The 27,295-nt window shown below is 35.8% G+C and overlaps 1 protein-coding gene across 1 annotated transcript in view; it reads right to left on the bottom strand.

Moving 5' to 3' along the window:
- LOC105216874 (neural cell adhesion molecule 1-A) overlaps positions 1-27,295 on the bottom strand; it is a 112,809-nt gene that overhangs the window by 10,911 nt on the left and 74,603 nt on the right. Inside the window, exons 8-18 of the mRNA XM_029043243.2 lie at positions 25,187-25,331; positions 24,786-24,916; positions 18,086-18,245; positions 15,414-15,516; positions 13,983-14,094; positions 11,416-11,497; positions 10,575-10,716; positions 4,528-4,709; positions 1,857-2,041; positions 1,548-1,656; positions 15-184 (exon numbers count right to left, since the gene is read on the bottom strand). Coding sequence (XP_028899076.1) covers positions 15-184; positions 1,548-1,656; positions 1,857-2,041; positions 4,528-4,709; positions 10,575-10,716; positions 11,416-11,497; positions 13,983-14,094; positions 15,414-15,516; positions 18,086-18,245; positions 24,786-24,916; positions 25,187-25,331 — 1,521 coding nt within the window. The remainder of the gene's footprint in view (positions 1-14; positions 185-1,547; positions 1,657-1,856; positions 2,042-4,527; positions 4,710-10,574; positions 10,717-11,415; positions 11,498-13,982; positions 14,095-15,413; positions 15,517-18,085; positions 18,246-24,785; positions 24,917-25,186; positions 25,332-27,295) is intronic.

The following is a 27,295-nucleotide window of genomic DNA, read 5'->3' as shown; positions in this document are numbered from 1 at the left end:
ATTTTCTTACTCACTTTGGAATTTGGTGACCACTTTGTGGCTGCTATTGGTGTGAAGTGAAGCTCAGAACTGCCAGCATTGCCACTTCCGCTGCCGCCACCGCCACCACCGCTGTTGCTACTGCCGTTGCCACTTCCTCCATTGCTGCCACCACCGCCGACGCTACTGCTATTGCCAGCCGTAACTGTTTGATGGCAATTTATTGCATTTATTTGTTGGTCGACATTCGAAGCGTGGTCGAAGTTATTCGGTCGGTCGGTCAATTGGTGTTTTTGGTGTGACGAATTGATAGTAGATAGTTTGAAGAGTTCGCCAGTTGGTTTGCGGATTGTTTGTCATGCCAAACATATTTGGTTGAGCGTTGAATATTGCAATTTATTAAGCGTTGATGAAATGAAGCAGAAAGCCAAACGACAATTTCAAAGAGAAATTAAAATATTTATTATTAACGAAATTGTATTTGAATCGCAGTGTCACATAATATTCTAGTTATCCAGTATTGCAATAATTACTTTTTTTACCAAATATTAAATTGAATTCCAATTTCATTATTGCGAAATTTTTTTTTTAACAAATATGACTGATAGCAACAATAAAATCGACAAAACACGATAAAAATTATGTTGTGGGCATTTAAAGTTGCATATTTCAAATCAATATGAAATATCGATGTTGATAACTACCCTATCGATATAATGTATTAATACAAATTGACAGTAAGACTGCATACACTCTTAATATCATTTATACATAATCCATAGATCCGTCTAGAAACGTATCTTAAGTTGGTCCGAAATGATTTAAGATACTATTTACTAACTTATTCAAAATATAATACTCTGTTGAAAATCTGGTGTGTCCAGATACAACGACTAGAATCAACTTCGGGACAGTTCAAAACAAACGATTCGTTTATTATGGTACAGTGGACCTAATATCCTAACACTATGAGCCCTTCCTAAAACACTCGATTCTTCGAATTGTAGCGGTCTCCGCCAAGAATGGTCAACTCGGCAGCATTCCCCAAATTATTTAAGGAATATTTTCTTCCGCTACAGGGACAGCACTGACTTATTTCAGCGAATAAAAAGACAGCGGCTACAGCGGCTAGGTCATGTCCGAATGGACGAAAACGCTCCAGCTTTGAAAGCGTTCGATGTACTACCCGCCAGCCAGATGAAGAGGAAGGGAAGAGGAAGGCTTCCACTCCGTGGGAAAGACCAGATAAACGCTTTCTACGCCAATTACATACATACATATAATGACAACAAAATCTTTAAATCAATTCGCTGAAATAACGATATTGTTAGCTAATATACACATATAGAACCATTTTAATCGGAATTAGAATCAAAAATCAATTTTGATTCCCATATAAAATATGCTAAACTAAGATTATTATTTTTTCGTTATATTATAAGTTATTTATACTAAATACGCATGACTCCTAGACTAATCTGCATTTTAAATTCGCGCTGTCAACTCCTGCTTACAGTCAGCTTTTAAAATATAATTTTAAATCTATTTTCTCATTAATTTTCACTCACCATATTGCGATGGTATAACATCCGGATCTCGTTCATCTTCCACTAGATCTTCGGATGATTTAGTTTTAATGTCCGTATGCTGCCAACGCGGTTTTTCCATGCCACCGCACTTCTCGTTAAAATGATTTTTATTTATTTTTAAATTTTTTTATTTTTATTTTTTTTTTTTGGTACAGAGAAAATGGAAAAAGATAAATGAAAGTGAATTGAATATCGTTATCGGCATATCTATGTTACTAAGGCAACTTTCAGCGAGGCAAGAACAGCAAACAAACAAACCACACCAACCAAACTCGTCGTGACGCTTACCTTGAGCACATCACCAGCCTGCGCTGCCACACCGGTCGCTATAGGTTTACTGCTGTGCTGCTGATTGCGTCGCAAATTATGCAAAAATGTTACAATGAATATGCGCACAATGATGGCCAAACTAATGATGACAACGGTAAGACCACTGCCAACCAACACCGGCGAAAGCGTAATGGATACTTCATCTGTTGTGGCACGAGCGTTGCGAGACGACAATGCGTTGACAGTTAGAGATTTCGACAAACACATGCGCCAGTTTGGCGTAAATTTGTTGTATTTGTTTTTGTTGTTTTTTATGATTTTTTTTTTTTGTTTTTGGGTTTTATTTTGCATTTTTCGTTTTCATATTTTTTTTGACGTTCAAATAAATTTATTTTTATTGTGCAGACGCAGTATTGAATTGCAAGCAGACGGTCGGTCATTTTTAAGTTGTTGATATTTTCGCAGTGTTGTGCACATTTGTAGAATTATAAACATATTTTTTTCATTTCATATTTCGTATTCCAGTTGTCCATAGTTCAGCCATTTTGTTTGTATTTTTAATGCCCACATTGTTTCAATATTACGTTTTATATTTGTGCCATATTTATTTTTCATATTTTATGCGTTGTGTTGTTGTTGTTGTTTTGTAGCATGTTTTATATTTTATTTTGATTTCCGTTTTATGTCAACATATAATAATTCATAAGTGCGGCCGTCGTGCCCGTCATTAATGCGCCAAGCACGTACATTTAACGGGAATTCAAGCAAATCCAGTTGACATTTTTATGCATTTATAATACGTTGTTGATTTCAATAACAGGTGAAAGGAGACCATAAAAAAATAAATAAACGAGATCAGCACAATATGAATATTAAAATTGATTTATTGTTTTAAATGGTCATGCTTTTTTCTTATTTTATTGTGTGTATATGTTCAAAAAAGAGTGTACATGCACTTGATGGATATCACACAACACATATTTCTATTAATAATCAATTACAGGATTACGGGATTGCAGGATGTACATAATTAGGGTTGCCAATGATTGTAGTTTTCAAAAAAAAAACGCTATATAAAAAGAGTATTAAATGAAATTGTATACGAAGTTTTTACTTTTTAAGATTTTTCGATAACACATCAGTTCTGTTTCCGCAAATTTGGTCTAGAAAGCACAAAATTTACGTAGTATTTTAAGCAAAGAAACGGACTTTCAAAAAAAGTGTTTTTGAAAAATTTTCGAAGAGGTCAGTTTGATATTTTCTGATTCCAGAATTATCTTATTATGAATATCGAAAATCTTAATATATTTACATTTCGACAAGTTTGATCGAATCGAAACCTATAATCCCCACAATTATTTTACGTTTATGACTTTGATCATGAAAACATCAAAGTCTCTACAAAATTTCACACAATAATTTAAATGATCGAATTAATCTTCATAACTTTGCTATCTGTTTGACCTGTCCTTCTAAAATTAATATTTGATGAAAGATTATCATTAAAATAAATTCACTTTAAATCTTGCAATGGGTAATTTAAGTAATCAATTAGTAATTACTAAGTAATCAATTTTTTTTATAAATATTTAGTGGTTTTAGTTCGACACATGCTTCTTATTATGAATTAATTAATATTAATTGTCCGACAAATAGAAGCAACTGCAACTTTAAATCCGCATAGAAAAAAGTGCAAGTACCCTTAATCATTACTTAGTCAGTAGTTAGGTTACTCAAGGGTCGAACCGAAAGTATAATGATTATTCGTGGCTTTGAAAACTTAAATTACTAGTATATTGAAGGCCACAAAAATTGATATTTCTAAATATGTTGTAATGTAGGGCATTAATGGTTCAGATATCAATTTTTCAGGTAAAATTTTAAACTAGCGGAATTGAGCGAAAAAAGTAGGTCTGAAATCGTACTTTTTCGAGAAAATATTGGTTTTTATTTCACATTGTATACATCCCAATTACACTCAATCGCTGATCCTCTGCTTTGTGGCAACTCTAAAGAAATTTAATTAAATATAACTGCTTCCCAGCAGTAGCAGCCTTCTGACTTTGGGTTTTATGCTATAATTATATATATTATATTATCTTACGGTATTAAGATAGGTTAGATTAGGATAGGTTTAGTTGTTGACGCACCTAGGCCTTTGGAAGGCCCATTGTGACACCAAAGGGACTGGCATCCCCTCACACTATTATGTCCTATCTGAACCACCTGGTCAGAGCAACACGAAATAAGTAGGAGGTCAATTCAGCTTTTATAGATCAAATATGATATTACTAGAGATTAATGTTTGAAGCTTTGTTGTATTAGAGAGAAGTACTATTGCAAGATTTAAAGACTAAGTATTTTACATTCATAAGAAAGGCAGGAAAATTTTGCAAATAATATAAATAATATTTTTAGGTTATCCGGTACTACTATACTATAATTATATAGCATAAATTAATATGTACGAAAACAAAAATACAATCACAACATACAATTATAAATATATTTATGTGTAAGTAATCAATTGACATTTAAGTCTTTCATGCGTACAAATATTAAGCGATCAATAAAAGCTTTGACACACAGCACATGACTTTTGACTTGACTTGACTTAACAACTCTGCATACGTACTAGTATTTAATAGAAACAACAACAAACAATTGACATTTGTTAACCAGCACTCACCTGTCTTGTATGCTGACGAGCCAATAATGAAATCCGAAAGCAGATACAAAGGACTACGGCCTTTCTGATTGTAAGCATAAATGCGCAATTTCAATGAGTTGTTTTCCTGTGTCATCATCGATGTCAGTGTATCGAGATTTTCCAGAGAAAATTGCGGTTCCTCAACATTTGTCAAATTAAATCTGCAAAATACATAGATGGTTGCATAAATTCATAAGCATGGTAAAGCATATAATTATTAAGGTGAAAGCAAAATCGGATGAGGTAAACGACATGAAAAGGAAGAGAAAATGAGAAATTGAGTGTGTTTGTGTTTGTATGTAGCTTATAAGAAAGTAAGTGTGGATAAAAGCAGCAACAAAATCGTTTACAGTTGGCTTAAGCTTAAGCTAAATTTAAAACGCTCCAAGGCCTTTCAAAGCCTAACACATAAGCTCTTATTTGCACACACATACATATGTACATATGTATATGTAAAAAGGCATTGTGCCTACTTAGCGACCTATGCAGTGCTGCCCTTTTTATTCAACCATTCAATTGCCTTTCATGCGCGTTTCGATTATTTCGCACTTTTGTGTTGTGGCACATTTTTGAAATGTTAGAAAGTCATTCGATTAAATGTCATTTAAATTGCCCAAATGAACGGTATATGTATGTATGTATCTATATATGTATATGGCATGCGTAACCATTTACGCATGGTGCGGGTCTAGCGCTGCCGGCGCGCTGCATTGGCATGCGTGCTTACAGCAAATACCAGCTAAAAATTCGTTTCACACATTTGCGCAAAGATGCTTACGCTTTACTTATGCATAATCCTTTTTTCGTGCGCCGATTTAGAGACCCACATTCATTGCGCATTATGTGTTTGTTTTCGCAACGACATTTCGCACAGTACAATTTTCATTTTAGTTTTCTTTTCGTTTCAGTTCGGTTTGGTTATTTTTTGTTTTTGCATTACCAGCAATTTAATTTTCATGCTTTCCGTACTATTTTCGCTTTAGCAGTTTTGTGTGTGTCTCCATATTTGTGCTCCATATGTATATATAAATATCTGCTCTATATATGTATGCCTATTTACTTGACCTTATTTCTTTGCCAAATGTATATATATGACACGCATGTAGTCAGCTACACGAGTTGTTCTGCACTATAAATAGAATATCACATGATTCCAATAACGAGCAGAATTCCCGCTTTGAAAAGCGGGCAAATAATTCGGTTGTGTGCAGAATGTCGAAAGTGTGTGTGTGTGCGGTAACGGGAAAAAGGTAAGTAATAAAATTGCAAAAGCGCACACAAATACACACACACCAAATACACGAGGCGGCATTAAAATATAAAAAGTTGCGTATACGCAGTGGCTAGAGTTGCCAATAGCAATCATACCATACAATCCTTTAAAAATAATATTGAAATTGGTTTGGCTGCTGTTATTTGCAGAAAAAATTTCTGAAATTTGATTAGGTTTCCTTTATGAAATCCGACTGGAAATTTTTTAATATTTAAAATTCAAAAGCGGAGTATGACAGCGAAATGACATATTTGCAATATAAAACTCCATGCTACATATGCAAAATCTATGGTAAATACAAAAATATTATATTTTGTAAAAATATTTGCACGATATACATACTTATACTCATGTACAGCAGCAGATTTAAGGTGGAGTTTGTTCAGCTAAAGACTGACTAGCGCTACTGCGTCGATGTACTTCACTTTAAAAATGTATATACGAGTATGCGTGGAAAATTTTCCATTTTTCAGTATTAAGCCAATTTAAAACTTGTCTACAGTATACGATAGTAAATACCTTTTCCAAAATTTAATTCCCATTAGCGTTATTTGATCGGAAATTCTCCACGCAGAGTTTTTCTAATTCTGAATACTAATCTTCGAACAGTTTTAGATCCACTTAACATCAGCTTCACTTGGAAATTTCGTTTTACTTTGAAAAATGTGAGATCAAGTGTGAGATCTTATCCAAAGAAAGAATGTCTCGGATAGCAAAAAGTTTAAACACCTTTTACGTTAGTACTTTTACATAATTGAAGTTTTGCGGCAACTGAAATCGGAAACTCATATTAGACATTCTCTCTTTCTATTTGATCGAAAGTATACAAATGCCCAAACTCATAAAGCCCATCCAACATATATACATACCTACGAAAAAGGACGCTTAATTCCCGATTACATACGAGTACACACACACACACACATCCATCAACACTATACCTTTGCATTTCCATCGAATACCCATAACCGCTAGGACCCATACAATCAGCCGGCAAGTGAGCAGCAGGCAACCAACAGCTGAATTGAACAACCAATCAAACAAATGGTGCGTTAGCCAATCGACCATACGGCAAAGCAACCAGTCAACCCAGCTTCCCTTAATGTCTTTTCAATCATGACCTCAATTTGAATTTGATTATTGTATTTGGCGTCGTACTCTACATCCCTACACACACACACACACACGCATCCACATCCCCTTTTCGTGCAAAGCCAGCATCAAAGCAGTTGGAGAAGCCAACAGGCGTTCAATGTAAAACTGTGCTAAAACTGAATCAACGGTAACTCAAAACGTATCGACTTGACTAGGCTTAAATATACACACACAAAGACGCACACTTGCTGCCAACAAGGAAAATTGTACCTCAAGCTAAATTTGTGTAGGAATATACACACATCCCATTCGTCTAACGCATTCATGCAAAAGAGCACATCAATTTCTCTGTACTACTCGCCAAAGCAGTGTTTTTCCTTCGGTTATTGGTAGCTAGTGAAAAAGCGAGCGGCGCTTTAGTCTGCTCGATAAATGCTTACGTTTTCCTTCTTTTTTCATCTTTTTCTACCCTTCAAATATATTTGTCAAGATTGTTTCTTGATACAGAAATTTATTTCATCGTTTACGTTCATACAAATATATACTATGAGTTAGTATAAGTTATTTATATGTAAATTATGTTGTACAGTGTTGAGAAAAAAGTAAACAGTTAAGAAAGATTTCTTATGAAAATTCCAAAGTTATCTAATTACAAGATTCAGGTCTTATCTGGTAGAGGATATACAGGAAAGCGAAAGATCTTTATGCCATACAATATTTTCTCTATACCTTGGTATATCCTTTACAAATTGTATTTAGAAAATCATAGCCTGTGACCTCTCCCACAACTGAATCAAGTTTGATTTCTTTCATTTTTGGACGGTATAAGGAAATGGCTAAAAGAAACGACTGCAGAAAGTTTCGTTAATATAGCTTTATTGGTTTGCAAGATATATACAAAAAACCTATTTGGGGGCGGGGTCACGCCCACTTTTCCAAAAAAAATTACATTCAAATGTGCCCCTCCCTAATGCGATCCTAAGTTCCAAATTTTATTTTCATAACTTTATTTATGGCTTAGTTGCAGCTCTTTATGTGTTTTTTTGGTTATCGCCATCTTCGAACTTAACCTTCTTATGATGCCAAGGAACACGTGTTCCAAGTTTCATTAAGATATCTCAATTTTTACTCAAGTTACAGCTTGCACGGACGGACAGACAGACATTCGGATTTGAACTTTACTCGTCACCCTGATCACTTTGGTATATATGACTCTATATCTAGCTCGTTTAGTTTTAGGACTTACAAACAACCGTTATGTGGACAAAACTATAATACTCTCTTAGCAACTTTTGTTGCGAGAGTATATAACACTCGACGGAATGCTAACTGTGTTGCTCACGATAATTAATCCGAATATAACAAGCGGATAAATTAATCCCAACGTGACGATGGTTTTCACAGATCCCAGATGCTCAACACGAATTATTGCGCATTTAAAGCATTATATTCACGAAGACAATGACGACTGCGACATTTATAGGTGCAATGTTGAAGACACGATTAAAATACCTTCATTAATGTTCTATATTTGTATATTTGTAAGTACCGACCATATTGGGATGACGTAGTTTAGGAACCACCTTTAGACCAAATGAATATGAGGAGATGCCAACCATTGATAGAAGAAGAAGTTCGATATATTCTATTCTATTCTAAAGTACTAAGTTAATATTTTGCACAACAGTGTACAGAAGTGTTTACAAATAAGTAAAGTAAATGGAAAGTGTCGCATGTGAACTTCGAGGCAGTTTCTGTTCGTCTACCTACACACCAAACAGCTAACATGGGATTTTAAATTTCCTCTGTATTTGGTTCGTTGTTTCATTACGACAGTCAAAAAACCATAGTAAATCCGTAGATGCATACATACATATCAGGGCTCTTAAAATTTATTCGATTAACCCGAAAAGCGATTATTCGAATATCCGATTTGTAATCATTGGTACGAATATTAACCGGTTAGTACTATTCGATTAGTCGCAATGTTACGACTATTCGAATAGTCGTTCTACTGCGGTTATTCGAATAGTTATACTGTCATTATTCGAATAAATGAAAATTGTTTGAATTCCAAACAGCCTTTGATTTTTTAAAGTTTCCGCATTCCAGCCACTTTATCAGAATCAGAGAGGACCTTCTCTATTGCTTGAAACATTGTGACACCACGTCAAATATCTTATATCAAAATAGACGCCCAGTTGAAATTGTTAAAAACTATTTGGCATTACTTAATGGTTCCCGCATGACACTAACCACCTTTTTGCATGCCCAACGAACCCTACGCATCTAACACCCCTTTCACTTTGGTCCAACCCCGTCGAAACAGCACGTTTCCTTGGCCTCCCGTTAGATGACCTCGACGACAATTAGATTTATGCTTTCCTTTCCGGCAGGCATAGATAACCGTTACTACAACAACAACTATCCGAATACTGTAAACCGAATATTATTATTCGAATAATGCCCTATTCGGTTAGTCGATTAGTCGAATACCAAGAGCACTAATACATATGTTCATAGCAGCAGTTTTACCCTGCAACTTTGAAAAATTTTTTTAAAATACACAAAATTGTTTATGCAAACAGAGGAGGCGCAACATTTACAAAAAATTTCAAATATCCATATATATGTGTATATGTACTAAAACACGTATTTCTACACATAACATGTTTACTATACACCCAAATGGGCATAACTACACCCTTTACCCACACTAAGCAACATATTTCTAGTATTGAGACCTGTCCCAACAATGTTTTCATTTATGCTTACCCACATGGGTCGATGTATGTACATCTATGTAAACAAGAGCATATAAAAGTCGTAAATTTTTACGGCATTATTTTCTTCATTTCCTTAGGGTTCTGGTATTTTTACGACTATATGAAAATAATATGCCTAGTAGATATAAAGCTTATACGGTGTTGAAAAATCGAGCATTTTTAAGAAATATCAAATTGGATAAAATAAAATTGCGAATATTAAAGATTTTTAAATTGGTTGGGATGAAAATAAGCACAAATTCACTTGTTTATATGAAAATATGGTATATATATTTAATTATCTAATTCGATTATAAAATAGTTTTACTACGACATATCAACGATAGTATTGGAAAATATAAATTTGATATGCTTAATTGACTTCGTATATTATATTTAATTTCGTTAGTATGATATCTGAAACGTCACAATTTCTCTATATACTAATACCCACTTATCTAGAATGTAATGAACCACCATGCGATAATAATGTTTTATTATCTGCGTTATATTTGAAGTAGTCCTCAGCTGTTTGATCACCATAACGACGGTAGCAAAATATTTTGTCATTTTTTATTTGACACTTTTAATTCGTGTGGAACTTTTCGACTACAAATTTGTATTGCCAAATATTAGGTAAAATGCATACTTTATACAAGTTAGAATATGATAGACAAGAGACAATCAGAGGCAGATAAATGGAAAAATAAAATTCTAATTAAATGACCTCAGGATGTATAATCTAAGCAAAATTGCTGCAAAAAAGGTTTGTCTACAAAATATAACAGTGACAGCTGTAGTCGGTCGCGCGTAACTTATAATGCGTACAAATTATAAGAGTTTTAACTTATGCGTTAAATATGTTTAATATATCTACATCCATTTCCATTTACCTGGTTAGTCCGGTGCGTGTGGAGAACATTTCGAGTACGAATATCTGTGGTAATCCACCATCATAGCCGGGAATGCATTGAATATCGACACTGACGTCCGTACGATTGACAATCGAGCAATTCGAAACGACATTGGGTAGAGCTGGAAGAGCAAAAAGATATTAAACTATTTTTGGAATAATAATCACAAATTTCAATACATATTTGGTAGTATCAATGAATTTTGATAAGCTCCAATGATAGCTTTATTTTCAAATTTATTTTAGGTGAATATTTAGTACGAAACTTCTATTTTATTATTAGTAATTAATTTTTACACAATATTTGAGAACCACTCAGTGACTTAGTTTCATCGTAGGACATGAAAACAATTTATTTTTAAATTTGTTGTACAATAATATTACTATATTCGATGTCGTTTTTAGACTAGAAATAAATTCTAATCACTTGGGGAATTATCTAAAGGTTGACAAAACCTCCTTCAATGTTTCACAATAACACTTTGGTAAACATAGTAATGCAAGGACTAAGTGGAATCAAGGAAAGTAAGAATAGCCGCTAGAGGTCTCAGATTTGCATTTATTAGGTTCAACAAATGTCAATCAAATTTTGACCGTGGAGAAATAATTTCTTATGAATATAAGCTGAGACTCATAATGGACAGAGAAAAAATCTCACAGATGGCTAGTTTATTTTTGATCTTAAAGGGTTCTCATTATTATATGAGAATTTAGACAACAAAAACGAAACTAAGGTATGTTCTAAAAGAAACTTACAAATTTTGTAAGTCATGGCTTTTCCAATAGTTTTGAAATTTTATATAAATGATTTTTCTACTTACCAGCCAGCACGACTTGGAAAAGACAAGGTTGATTTTGTGTACCAACTTCATTGGAGGCCCAGCAGGATAGAGTACCGTAATCCTGAAAGCAGAAATTCCAGATAAAATATAAACATAGTAAATAAAGATGTGATACATTATACCAGAAGAGTCCAAAAAAGTTCTTTAAATTGATATAATTCCTAATATTTAAATTTTATATGAAAACAGAAATTATTCCAAAAATCATATTTGACTTTAACCGATGTTGAATGAGAGTACCAAAAGATTGGCATGTCTTCAAAATATATATATATTACTTTTATAACTAATTAAACTATTTTTTAGAAAATTTTAGAAAATAAAATGTTTAAAATTAATTTACTTATTTTCATAGATTTCCTCATTTCAGTGAAGTACTAGAAGTATACAAATTATGATGGCAAAAATCTATGCTAATATTATAAAGCTGAAGAGTTTGTTTGTTTGTTTGTTTGAACGCGCTAATCTCCGAAACTACTGGTTCGATTTGAATCATTCTTTTTGTGTTGGATAGTCCATTTACCGAGGAAGGCTATAGGCTATATAGCATCAATATGAAACAGTGGTAAATGTGTAAAAAACGGGGGAAATTATTTATCTTTGAGGGCTTCCGTTCCTTGCGCTGCGAAAGCGGTTCAAGATACACAAAAGTTATGTATACAATGATGGACTAATCATAATAGAAGAATTCATGAGATTTGCGACAAATCCCTAACTGATTTTGGGCTTCCCGCATCAAAGAAATTATTCGCTTTTGGACCCGTTAGAAGTAGCATTGCGAAAACCATATGATATAAATGAATTAAATGAGTATATTATTTAAAATGAACCAAGATTAGTTAATGACCAGGTGACAGCGTATAATGGTGTTCTGCAAAGTGTTCGTTTCAATGAAGGAAGATTTTTTTTGGATGCTCCCGGTGGGACCGGCAAGACATTCATTACTATCTTATATTAGCAAAAGTAAGGTCTCAGGGACAGCTAGCCTTAGCAGTAGCGTAGAAGCTCTAGACAGAACTCTTAGAGATCTTAGAAGCTGTGATAAAATCATTGATGGGATTACTGTTATGTTTGCTGGGGACTTTCGACAAACTTCACCCGTAATAGTAAGGGGAACTAGAGCAGACATTGTAAAGTCTTACCTTAAAAGTTCTCCATTATGGAAGTTTCATTTTCAAAATAAAATTGGAATTGATCTCGATTTAGGAGTAAGAGTAGGTAACATTGAGGATTTAATATTAAAAGTTTACCCTGACATCAGCGAAATAGAAAATAAAGATCACCAATGGATATGTCAAAGAGCAATATTGGCGGCGAGAAACAGTAGCGTGGACGAAATTAATGACATAATTAATAATGACATAAATAAACTTGAAGGAGATATAGTCACATACACATCTATTGATAATGTAATGGATCAAGAAGATGTGGTCCATCACCCACAGGAGTTTCTAAATTCTTTGAACCCAAGTGGCCTTCCTCCACATTCCCTTAAGCTAAAAATAGGCGCCCCAATAATTTTACTTAGAAATCTGAAACCACCTAATTTATGCAACTGGACCCGACTTCAAGTCAAATTTCTTTGCAATAACGTGATCGTTGCCATAGTTTTGACTGGTCCAGCGGTTGGCAAACAGTACTTATACCTCGCACCCCGATGATCCCAAATGATATACCTTTTAATTTTAAAAGAATTCAATTTCTCCTTAAGCTATCTTTCGCCGTTAAAATTAATAAATGGCAGGGGCAAACATTTAAACACGTGGGGATCGATTTACGCAAAGATTGCTTTTACATGGCCAATTACTATATGTCGCGTTGTCAGGTTGCGGAGAAAAACAATATGTTCTTCTGCCACCAGAAAATAAAACAAAAAATATAATTTACGCAGAAGTTCTTTGATAACAGAAATTGACGCGGACGAAGATAAAGACGAAGCCCAAAATCACTATTCCACGCGGACGAAATCGCGGCCACAGCTAGTATTCAATATAAATTGAAAATGTAAAGTTAAATGTTGGAATGTTTTGAAAACATTCATTCAAGGGGAACATTGACCGACTTTTTTGAAATATTTACCATGACCTACGCATTTTTAGATGCATTATTTATATCGAAATCTCCGAACATATATTTTATGAAAAAAGAGTATAGACAGAGGTAAGGTATATTTTTTAAGAAGTCTGCCAAATTTATATTTCTTCAACTGACTTTTTCACTATTAATGCATTTGGCATTATCACATGGCATATATATATTCCGATAAGAACACTTTTTGTCATTCAGAGAAGAAACGGATGCCTACAAAATACTTCGGATTCCATTAATAGCTTTTAAAATAGCTATTTTGAATTATAACAATACATTACAAAAAAAAAAAAAAACAAAAACTACTTTAAAAATAATTTGCATAATATAAAACTAACTTAAGCTATATGAAAACTTAACTTATATGAAAAATTTGAAATTAAACAATATGGTTGTAAAGACTCACGTTAGAGTATTATAAAAAAAGTGAAAATTTACTGCAACCACCATTAACATACCTGATCAGATATCGGTGTATACTTGAGTACACTTCTGCTGTCATTCACGCTAAAACGTTCACTGCCAACATCCAATGTTTCACCCGAATTATTGAACTTCCAACGAAATGTTCTGCAAGAAATATTTAATATTTTATGAAAAAAAGTTAATATACACTTTTACACGTTTCACCTTATGTCGTAAAATCGTGTTATAGTATAACTGAAATTAATTGCCGAAATTTGTACAGCAATATCTCAAAAATATTTTATAGCCCCTATTTAATGTCAAAGTAACACTTCAGCTAATTAATTTATGACATTAGCTAATTATAACAAACTTTAATTTATAAATCACCTAAAGGCAATGGATTGTGCGCCATTAATTATGACAGTCTGTATGTATGTACGAGTATGTATGTATGTATGTAGCACAAAAAGAACATATTTCAGTACAAATGTATGTGTGTTACTATCCAGCAGTAGTAGTTGCCCCAATAACTGGCATCGCGCTAGAATTTGCCGCCCCTTCTTATATCTTCCTCCGCTCACTACACTACTCAGTTGGAATTTTGACGAATTGCTTAGTTAGGTGTCGCACGGTACATAAATACTTGCACACACTTGTATGGACATACTTCATTTTGACACTGCGCCCAAAATGTCTACACCCAATTACAAGTGATGAATGGGCTCCCGGACTACCACATCCAAGCACATTCCTCAGCCTTATAAAGCTCGCAATGGCACATCTTAAATAACAATCGAACTTAGTAAAGTGGTAAGTAGCAGCTATGTATGTTTGTGTGTGGTTGATGCGTTCATTCATTCATTCAATTAGAACTTATAGGTGTATTTGTGTGCGGCAAAGCAATTGGACAGCGAAAATTAATTACTATTTGTTTCCGGCTATAGTTCTTCGTAGGCGCACTGCATGAGTGTGAAGGCAAACGACAACACACCTTTACAAGTCCTGGCAAGAACAAGCACAAGCCCACACACATTCACATATAAAGTTGTACATGTGTGTACATATGTAAACTTTAATGAGACAAAGTTTAGTTGGCAACCTAACAAGCAGGAAGTAAAAGTTTCCCACTCAACACCCGCACACAGGTGTGAGTGCCGCTTCAACAACCGTTACTGCCGCCTACCCTTGCACACAATACAACAATACATTCTACTACTCTATTATGCCTACAACTAGGACTGTGTGCGACTACAATGGTGAATACAAAGCGCCCTGCATGGGTAAACACAAACAATTTTTGCTAATTTCTATGATTGTTGTGCCTACAACCTGCTTATTTGGCTTGGCAACTTCTCCCCCAAACTCCCGGCCTCTGCCCCAGCCGTAACTCGTTCATCTTGTTTCACTCAAAGCTGACATTGATGAACGGGTTACACTATGCTTGATTATAGGCATTGTCGATGTGGTTGACGCGCACTTACCTGGGGGGCGGATCCGCTTGTATTTCACACGTGACTTCGACAGTTTCATCCTTAGAGGCGCCAATTAGTATGACACGATCCAAATGCTTGCAAACAGGTGTGTCTATGGGAATAAGGAAATTAGAAAGGAAACAAGAAAAAGTTTAACTCAATTAATGACAGTGCGCGTGTGTGTAATTGCTTAAGATTCAAGACATGTTTGTCGACATAATAGAAAGATGTGAGATTTTCAGTTGCAAGTGCGTGTCAGATAAAGAAGTTCTAATTTGGCAAGTTTTGTATGTCTTACAGAAAGTACTTTAAATATTAAATGCTTGTTTGATAAAGTTTGCTTTGATGATTGCTTGAAGGAGTTTGTTTTGTTCTAACGCAAAAGAAAGCAGTGATACATAGAACAATAATACGATTAAATAGATAAAGCTTCTCCACGACCGTTGAGATTCTTGTACCAAACGACTAAATCTAAACACATATCGAACAGAGAGATATCTTGACTTTTGCTCTACCGAATTATTTAATATTGATCTTGAAACTATTAACATATTTTGCATGTCTTTCTTCGATTTGTATGATTTGACTGACAACAGAAAATGCACTGCCTTCGACTCGCCACTTCTCTGCTCGCTAAGCTTTTCGTTATTATTCTTGTAAAAAGTTGATTTTAAACCCTTTGAGCAGGTGGATGCCTCAATGAAAAAGTATAAGCCTTTTCTTTCATAACTCGTTTTGGTTATGTCAATTTGATTTAAAGTGAGCAGTTTTTCGATTCGCCACTATTTACATTTTTTCAAAAGATTAACATATGTTAAATTTCATGAGGTCGCATTTAAAGGATACAGATAACCGATTTAATGTATTTTTATGTATTATCTATTATCTTTGAAAAACACTGATTCTTGAACCTAGTTGTTCGTCCGAATTTCTTCCTTTCTTTGTAGGTTCATTTAATTTTAAAGAGCTCCTGAAGCTGACAAAAACTAATAAACTAACTAATAAATTTATGGAGATGATCCATATATTATATAACAAAGTATAAAACAATGTTCCAAGGATGGATTTAGGTGTAATTCTAATCAAAATAGTGCTTAAAATGATATTATATATGTATTAATGTTAATGCCCTTCGGAAACATAGGGAGAATCAAGTGACTTTTAAAACTTGTTTAAAGATGGCATGGCATCAAGATAAATGAGACAAACATTGGTAACTTGGTAAGATACTTTCATATAAATTCCTGTATCTGTTTTCACACCAGTTTGATTAAGTTGTCGAAAAAACAGTGAAACATCTCACTATTAAAATAGAATCAGTTGGATAGTGTGATTTCTATTGCATACTAGTTAAAATCCGTACCGTACGATATATCATTATGTACGATTATGTTCATAGTAATTATGGAAGTAGATTTCTTGTACGAAGATTAGAGCGAGATGAATGTGGGGACGACTGATCAGTCTGAGAGTTATGCTGTCTGGTTAAGACCCTGAGGACTGTTGACGTAAGACGAGCACTTTACAGAAAGTGGAGTCAAAGCGGTTGTCGCTGGACCACCTTCGTTAAATTTTAAGGTCTGAACAGATCTTAAGATGGCCCCATCAAATGCATAATTGAGCCAAACCGAGGTGTAGTTTGGATGGAATCTCTAAAAGTATCCTCAGCGGAAAAATTCCCCCGGACCAAGGTAGGACTCAATGCCCGGAACAAAAAATATACAGTAACTTTGCTTCAAAGAGTTCCACCAGTTATGAACAATTAGTTTTCCAACTCTCGGACATAATCAGAGTTAGATCGGCGAAATAACAGCTCTTGGTCGGTTAAAATCGGAGTTAATTCATCTTTAATATTTGCCATTAATTGCTTAAAAATCCACTTAAGTGTGTTGGGAAACAAACTGGAAAGTTTTAGCATCAATTCCAGGCTTTAGTGCTTCTATTTGGAACAACTTTAAACTATTCTCTCCACCACAAAATTTTGATACGTATGCTTCTAAACCGCACATAATAATCCAAAACAACGCATTTCATTAGATTTAGCGGAATTGTCATGCAACACATGTATTTACTAAATTATTAACGTAAACTAGTGGAAACTTTCCAAACTCTTGATGTAATGAACATCAGCAGTTTGACATTTACAAGCTGGTACAACATACATATATGTATTATTACAATGCGAATATGTGTCTACACACTTCTGCCCGTATATGTGTGCCCACACATTAGTATCTCAAGTCAATATGTAAATAATTGATTTTGAACTTGAAGCCAACGTGGCAGAACTGCAGGCATTGTGAAAGTGACGTGTATACTGTGGTTGGTGTTAAGAAATCTGCTGACGCTGTTTACGATGTCTTCAATCTAAGTAACAAAGTTTCGGACAGAACCTGATTAAGCATACCTGCTGCACAGCAGGCGGTCAACAGCTAGCATTAATACAATTTCCGAGCATAATGAAGGGTGAGTACGTAGTAAATACGAGTTTCGAGCGTACAAAACTTACAACACAGTGGGATGTTTGCAAAACTGTCTTATTTTGATAGTCACTAGCGAGGAGCGAGTGGGTGAAGTATGTAGTTGAATATTTGGAAACGCTTTTGTTATTTACTTTTTTCTTGTGCAAGCTTTGACAGTCAAGCAAGTGCCTTTGGCATTTTTTGTACATTTTTACTTACATTTTACACGCAGCGGTAGTTGGTTGCTGACAGTTTCACCCTCGTCGTTGATGGCGCTGCAAGCATAATTTCCTGCATAGTGTTTGGTGATTTTCTGCAGTACCAAACTCTGATTGGAGCGTATGACACGGGCGGAAGTGTTGTGTTCCAGGTGAATGTTCTGCAGAAAGTAAAAAAAATATGGAAATAAATTAAAATATGAATTAAATGTATAACGATAAATGTATGAAACACATATACATATATGTAAAAAATATCAAAGACCCTCAAGCATAATACACTCAACTTTCAAGATACCGAAAATTTAAATTACATTGCGTTGCAAAAAATGTCGGAAAAATATGCAAGAAAAATCCAGATAGTTTAAGGGGTCAGGTGGAATTCAAAATTTCAAAATTTGAAAGCATTTTTTTTTTGCGTAATTAATCGTTTAGCCCAAAACCGGAATTTTCAAATCGGTGGGCAAAATACACTCAACTTTCAAGATACCGAAAATTTAAATTACATTGCGTTGTAAAAAATTTCGGAAAAATATGCAAGAAAAATCCAGATAGTTTAAGGGGTCAGGTGGAATTCAAAATTTCAAAATTTGAAAGCTTTTTTTTGTCTAATTAATCGTTTATCCCAAAATTGAAATTTTCAAATCGGTGGGCACGATTACTCGACAAGTTATGAAAATGTTCAAATTTTGGACACTTCTTTGGAATGACATTATCTAGTTAATGAACAATGGATTTTTTTATGTTTATTACAACTATTTTTTTCTGGCCAATATATGGCGAAAATGCCCCCGCCACGATGTAAAAGTCGTGCTTGGCGATTTTAACGCCAGGGTGGGTAAAGAAGGTGTCTTTGGCACAACAGTCGGAAAATTCAGCCTCCATGACGAAACATCGCCAAACGCCCTGAGGCTGATCGACTTCGCTGGGGCCCGAAATATGGTCGTCTGTAGTACCAGATTCCAACATAAGAAAATACATCAAGCTACTTGGCTCTCTCCTGATCGAAACACGCGGAACCAAATCGATCACGTTGTGATAGACGGAAGACATGTCTCCTGTGTTTTAGACGTGCGTACGCTCCGAGGACCTAATATAGACTCGGACCATTATCTGGTCGCAGCGAAGATACACACCCGCCTCTGTGCAGCAAAGAATGCCCGTCAACAAACACAAGGAAGGTTCGACGTCGAAAAGCTGCAATCGCAACAGACAGCCACGAAATACTCTACTCGACTTGCACTCCTGCTCTCTGAGAGCACTTATCAGCATCTCGTTATAAGGGAACTGTGGAACGGCATCTCAAACTCACTGCGTACCGCTGCAGCCGAAAAAATTGGTTTTCGGCAACGACAAAAAACAAGCTGGTACGATGAGGAGTGCCGTCTCACAGCGGAGAGAAAACAGACTGCCTACCTCGCAACGTTGCAAACGACCACAACACGTGCGGGATGGGATAGATACCGAGAGCTGAAGAGGGAAGCGAGGCGCATCTGCAGACAAAAAAAGAAAGAGGCCGAAGTGCGTGAGTACGAAGAGCTTGAGAAGCTGGCAGACAGAGGGAATGCTCGAAAATGTTATGAAAAAATGAAGCGACTTAACGAAGGTTTCAAGATCGGAGCATCCTCATGTAGAGACCAGGGTGGTAATCTGGTAACCGATGTCCAGAGCATACTGGGTTTATGGAGGGAACACTTCTCCGACCTGCTGAATGGCAGTGAGAGTACAACACCAGGAGATGGCGAACCCGATCCCCCAATCGATGACGATGGAACAGATGTTCCATTACCCGACCATGAAGAAATTCGAATAGCAATTACCCGCTTGAAGAACAACAAAGCAGCGGGGGCTGATAGATTACCGGCAGAACTATTCAAATACGGCGGCGAAGAACTGATAAGGTGCATGCATCAGCTTCTTTGCAGAATATGGTCGGAAGAAAACATGCCTGACGATTGGAATCTCAGTGTGCTCTGCCCAATCCATAAAAAGGGAGATCCCACAATCTGCGCCAATTACCGTGGGATCAGCCTCCTAAATATCGCATACAAGGTTCTATCGAGCGTACTGTGTGAAAGACTAAAGCCCATCGTCAACAAACTGATTGGACCTTATCAGTGTGGCTTTAGACCTGGAAAATCGACATCTGACCAGATATTCACCATGCGCCAAATCTTGGAGAAGACCCGTGAAAAGAGGATCGACACACACCACCTTTTTGTCGATTTTAAAGCTGCTTTCGACAGCACGAAAAGGAGCTGCCTTTACGCCGCGATGTCTGAATTTGGTATCCCCGCAAAACTAATACGGCTGTGTAAGTTGACGTTGAGCAACACCAAAAGCTCCGTCATGATTGGGAATACCGATACTAAACGAGGTTTCAGACAAGGTGACTCACTATCGTGCGACTTCTTTAACCTGATGCTGCAAAAAATTATAAGAGCTGCAGAGCTAAACCGAGAAGGTACAATCTTCTACAAGAGTGTACAGCTCCTGGCGTACGCCGATGATATTGATATCATCGGAAGCAACAACCGCGCCGTTTGTTCTGCTTTTTCCCGCATGGATAAGGAGGCGAAGCGAATGGGTCTGGAGGTGAATGAGGACAAGACGGAATATCTCCTGTCATCAAACAAACAGTCGGTGCATTCGCGTCTTGGCTCCAACGTCACTGTTGACAGTCATAACTTCGAGGTCGTAGATAATTTCGTATACCTGGGAACCAGCATCAACAACACCAACAATGTCAGCCTCGAAATCCAGCGCAGAATAACTCATACCAACAGGTGCTACTTTGGACTGAGTAGGCAATTGAACAGTAAAGTTCTCTCTCGACGAACCAAAATCAAGCTCTACAAGTCGCTTATCATTCCACTCCTGCTTTACGGTGCAGAAGCGTGGACGATGTCAACATCCGATGAGACGGCACTAGGAGTTTTCGAGAGGAAAATTTTGCGTAAGATTTATGGTCCTCAGAACATTGGCAACGCCGAATACCGCAGACGATGGAACGATGAGCTGTACGAGTTATACGACGACATTGACATAGTTCAGCGAATAAAAAGACAGCGGCTACGCTGGCTAGGTCATGTTGTCCGAATGGACGAAAACACTCCAGCCCTGAAAGTGTTCGATGCAGTACCCGCCGGAGGAAGCCGAGGAAGGGGAAGGCCTCCACTCCGTTGGAGGGACCAGGTGGAGAGCGACCTGGTTACACTTGGGATCTCCAACTGGCGCCGAACTGCGAAGGAGAGAGAGAGGTGGCGCACTATCGTCGATTCGGCTATAACCGACTAAACGGTTGCAACGCCAATCACATACATATGGCGAAAATTTGTCAAAAAAATAATTTTTTTGGTTAAAATTCTGTCAAAAATTCAAATTTTAATATGTTATTTTTTTCTTCGTTCATTAACTAGATTAGACATTTTAAAAACTATTCCTTTAAAACGTATTTGTCCAAACTCACTGTTGATAAATCTACCGATTATTCGCTCTGGATAGCTGCAAAGAATATGAATAAGCAAATAAAACATGTCGCACCAAAAATAAACGAAACTGAGTGGGCCAAAACGAATGCACAAAAAGCTGCAGTATTTGCAAATCATTTGAGAAACACATTTACACCAATGTGAAAATAGTTGGTTGGATCCACTCGTCAGCATTTCTCCAGTTACTAGTAAATAAATTAAAAGTCTTATCAGGAACGCAAGGCTCAAAAAAGCTCCTGGGTTTGATTTAATAACCGGAGAAATCTTAAGCAATTTACCAACGAATTGTATAAAAAAAATTGTAAACATTGTAAACGGTGCATTATACTTACGATACGTTCCATCGATTTGGAAGGTATCTGAAGATATTATGATACCTAAGCCGGGTGAACCACTACATGATGTCACATCTTATAGGCCAATATCGCTGCTGGCAGCTTTATCGAAAGTCTTCGAGAATGTTCTCATAAGGAGAACTTCAATAATAGATCGATAACAACTTATACCAGTACATCAGTTCGGCTTTCGTTATCGCCATTCAACAATTGACCAGGTGCACCGAATCGTTAATTTCGTTGAAAATGCTATGGATAAAAAGAACGTTTGTTCGGCGGCCTTCTTAGACGTGTCTCAGGCTTTTGATAGAGTTTGTCATTCGGGTCCCAAACAATATTGCGAAATAATAGCTTCCTACCTAAAATATATTTTTGTATAAAACAAGAGGACGCATACTCAAACTTGCAACCGATAGAAGCGGGTGTTCCCCAGGGGAGTGTGTTGGAGCCAATGCTTTACTTGCTTTTTACAAGTGATATCCCCACTGACTCAAGTTATGTCACAGCGACATTCGCGGACACAGCCTGTTAACAGCAGCAGAGTCTACCTCAGTATCTACCCTTCGAGTGCAAACAGTAGTCAATGCAATTACTAAATGGGCTTCCAAGTGGCGCATTAAATTAATTCGGTTTTAACCTAGATGCTATACTTCGCTGGAAAGGGCATGTCAAGAAAAAAAAAATGCTAAGTTTTACCATCTAGTCGGTAGGAGATCCACGAGCTCAAAGCCGTTGGGATGTAATGAAACTATTACAAACAAAGTTTCATTGAAATCGGTCGAGTAGTTCCTGAGATATGGTTTTTGACCCATAAGTGTGCGACGCCACGCCCATTTTCCATTTTGTAAAAAAATCTGAGTGCAGCTTTCATCTGCCATTTCTTATGTGAAATTTAGTGTTTCTAGCGTTTTTTGTTAGTGAGTTAACCCACTTTTATTAATTTCCAACATAACCTTTGTATGGGAGGTGGGCGTGGTTACAATCCGATTTCCTCCAGTTGGACTGTATAAGGTAGTACCTATAATAAACGACTCTAGAAAGTTTTCTTGATATAGCTTTAGTAGTTTGCGAGATATGTTCAAAAAATTTAGTAGGGGGCGGGGCCACGCCCACTTCCCCAAAAAAATTACATCCACATATGCCCCTTCATAGTGCGATCCTTCATATCAAATTTTACTTCCATAGCTTTATTTATAGCTTAGTTATGGCACTTTAAGTGTTTTCGGCAGTGGTCCGATTACGCCCATTTTCGAACTTAACCTTCTTATGGTGCCAAGAAATACGTCTTCCAAGTTTCATCAAGATATCTCAATTTTTACTCAAGTTACAGCTTGCACGGACGGACGGACAGACAGACATCCGGATTTGAACTTTTCTCGTCACCCTGATCATTTTGATATATATAACCCTATATCAAACTCGTTTAGTTTTAGGACTTACAACCAACCATTATGTGGACAAAACTATAATACTCTCGTAGCAACTTTGTTGCGAGAGTATAAAAACAACCTCTGAAACCCACCTAACCCCTAAACTAAAATAACTGGATGTTTTAACCTGTCGATTCTAGATATGCAGATTCATAATAGATATGACAGTATTTCACAAATTCATGTCTTATTTGCTCGAGAGTTACTCTAATTTCTATAGTTAAACTGCTTCATTACTGGGTATGCACTCTATTACTGCTCATACAATACTCTCATATATCAAATATTTCCTGATATATACGGTATAAAGTCCATCAAAAGATTGAAAATCAGATGACTAAGGCAAGTGGCCCCAGAAAGTTGGTTTGATATAGCATTTGTAGTTCACGAGATACGTACAAAAAAACGAGATACGTTAACACAAAAGGGTCCATTGGGCCACATCGAATAGAAGATTTTGCGAAGTGGGCAACACTAAATTTTCTGTAAAACTTCCATTGATAAGTTTAACGTTTATAGAAGCATGGTTGAAATCTGAACTAGACCTCGTGAATTCGCAACTTACAGTTTTATTGTTAATACATAAATTAGTCAATATTAGTAAATTTCCTAAGACACATGTGCTAATTAAGATACATTTTCTCCTTCTCTTCAATAAACATGGTTCACCAATATGGTTTAAAACACCACAGATAAGTTTAAACTTAAAATAATTTACCTATATTTTGCCGCGAAGCAAATAAGTCACTATTTTCTATACACACGATACCTATTTACATAGATTAAAAGCAAAAAAGTGAATACTCCACCCAAACACATAAACATGCATACATTCATGCGAATGCTCCACATTAGTTTAACCACATGGTTGCGTTAGCTATTTGTCTGCGTCTACGGGAAATTTTCATTTACTAAAAGTGCTTTTCGTGGCGAAATATTTGCGGAAATTCCCGATGGTTTGAGGGTATTCCCGATTGCTGCAAACTTAAATCCGGCGACACACACTTACTACACATAAGTAAATACATATATACATAGTTGAATGTATGAGTGTGTGTGAGTGCCGCTGGCAAACTTGGCGCTTTGCAGACAATCTCCTGGCGTACCTGGTCTATGAACGCAGCGACACACTAGTCACCACACAAACCTTGCGGTACTTTAAGCGCTGCCTTAACATCATTCCATCAATTCACTACTAAAATCAGCTCTAACTGAGCTCTGTTCAGTGCATTAAATATACTAAATATACTGTCTCTTAGCTAGTGTCCCACTTCCGGAAATATATATATATATATATATGTGGGTACAGATAGATTTACACATACTATAATATATATTATATATTTGCAAATGCGGTTCCATCCATAGAGTTTAATTTACATATATATATATATATATATATATGTATGTATATATTTGCCGCACTTATATAACAAATTACTTACATTATGTAACCACAAGAGTTTCCGCCATTGAGGATTGGATTGTACGTGACACTCAAAATACACGTCGTCACCTTCTTTAATATCATCGGGTGTGAGTGTAGAGCCGAGTCGCAGCGTTACCAAAGGCGGATCTGCATGAAGTATGGAAACGAGAGTATAAATTGTAATAAGAAGTACTTAAGAATGCTTAAGAGAATTTAGAATGATAAGAAATATAAAATAATATATACAGAAAAATCAAAATATTATTAGTACGAGTATAAAAATAGAAGATAGGAGCCTCAATGATTTTTCAAATAAAGTGGAGCGCGTCTCATTGAATACTTTTAATGAGGTACTGTTCACTAAAACTCAAAATTTTAAAAAGTTTTTATAAAAAATTTTTCGAGGAATATACTTACATACGACATTCAACTTCCACATTGTCTCCAAATACAGCCCATTCACATTTGGATTCTCCGCACGGCAAGTTATTGATTTCCCATCATCATCTGTGGTGGGCACAAAACTAAGCTCCGAGCGTGTAACATTCTTCGAGATGTCATCCTGAAAAAATAAAATTCAATGTAAATTCAAAGTGAAATATCGAAGGCAACTTGGCGCATTGCTTAGCATAAACTATGTATATCTATTTTTAAGTTTTTTTTTTTCAACAACTGAGTTAGACATGTTATTTAACGCCATTTGATTTATACATTTCAACACTTTGGCAGCAAATTTATGTTCAACAGTGGTGAAAGTAAGTAACACACCCAGTGTATTTGTAACAGCCGACAGAAATATATTTATTACTCCGCGTACATATTAGCATACGAATATTTAGTTGTTTAGAAGTGTATGGAAATTTGTGCGCCACCTACTCGTAGCACAACTGTTGGTATATATAGACATATACACACCGTTGTATTGCAGTACATGTATTGCAGCACTTAGCCTACCACCGGCTACAATACATTTTGTAGTGAAATTTTCATTTCCGCTTTTAAATTGCTTATTGCAAATTACATAGCAAGTACGCTAATATTATCACACAAGTAACAAGCAATACATTTACGCGAGCCCACTCATTTCAGCGGCTCCACCCATTAGCCACATACACTCACCTCTGCATTTTATTGTATATATTTATGTAGGTGTTTATGTTAAAGGGGCGCGTCAGTATTGGTCCTCATTCAATTGCCGGAGTTGAACACTGAAAACGTGGCAGCATAATACAATGAAAGGTACACATTGCATGCTATTAATGGCACAATGAATGCAAAGTAGTTAAAGAAGGCCATGCCGCAGCATGGCAATTGGTGCCGCACACATTCGTGCAATGGATCGTGCATAAAGTAGACATAGTTGATCGAATGGTGGCACAGTATGTTGGAGAACAGTAACTATATTTGAATAATTTCAAAGAATGTAATAAAAAAAATAATATTTTTCCATATGTTAATTCAACCAAAAAGAGTTTGGAAAATAGTGTCAACACATTTTGAACAAATTAATTTTCTATATTTAAACTGGAAAAGAAATGTATACTAAAATGCGATTGATTGACCCAATAACCTAAAATGCATCAAATACTACTTAATTTTTATGTTTGTGGTGCTTTACAAATAAGCTAATATAGATAAATTTTTTGAAGACTTGAATATTGTTACTTCTGATTCTGGTATTTTTAACCCAAAACCTTTAAAATCCATTGAAAACATTTATTTTTTATTACACAGTATACTCATTGTAATAGATCAGTTCACTTTTTCTGAAAACTCAACGTACTCATCATTTCACTCATCGGAGTCTCTTTACGTTGTTATATAGGCTTCACGGCTTCAGAAAACCGATTGTCTTATTAAAATCTACAACGTCACTGGAATATTGTCCTAAATTTTATGGTAATTTCATTGTTGCTGAAAACGCTCAAAACTTGTTTTTCTGGAGACAGTGTTTTTCGAATCGATTGTTAAAATTTGTTGAGAATTACTCAACCGACCTTGATTTGAAATATTAGATATGTCTTCGATTTTTTAATTAAAGTCACTAAAAAATTCCGATAATTTTTTTTAAACTCCCGCAATTTCCAATAATTAAATTTGTGTTATACCGAAAAATATACGATACGCATAACGTAAGAACTTCTTCAATATATGAATATATGAGTAGATGAGAACTACAGCATGACTACTAGATTTACTCCAACCGAGCGAGGCTTTATACCATAACTGGAGGACCTTCACATATCACAGATTCGGATTAAATGTAAGTAAGGAATGAAAAGTAAGCCTGTTAACTACTCTGTATTTTGTATACTCAAGCCGACTATACGCAAGCCGACATACTCAAGTCGAGTGACTATACTCAAACCGAATACTTTCGCTCATGTTCGTCTAACAAGAATGGAGCAAAACTAATAAATCCATGCGGAATGTGGTAACACGACTGAAGGGGTGGAAACTTCAGTGGCGTCATAGTATAATATGCAAAGTGTTGTTAAATGACTTCTTACATCCAGTTAGAATTTT

Source organism: Zeugodacus cucurbitae, chromosome 3 (genome assembly GCF_028554725.1).
Source record: "Zeugodacus cucurbitae isolate PBARC_wt_2022May chromosome 3, idZeuCucr1.2, whole genome shotgun sequence".
NCBI lineage: Eukaryota > Metazoa > Arthropoda > Insecta > Diptera > Tephritidae > Zeugodacus > Zeugodacus cucurbitae.
This window is presented reverse-complemented; position numbering and strand designations above follow the sequence as displayed.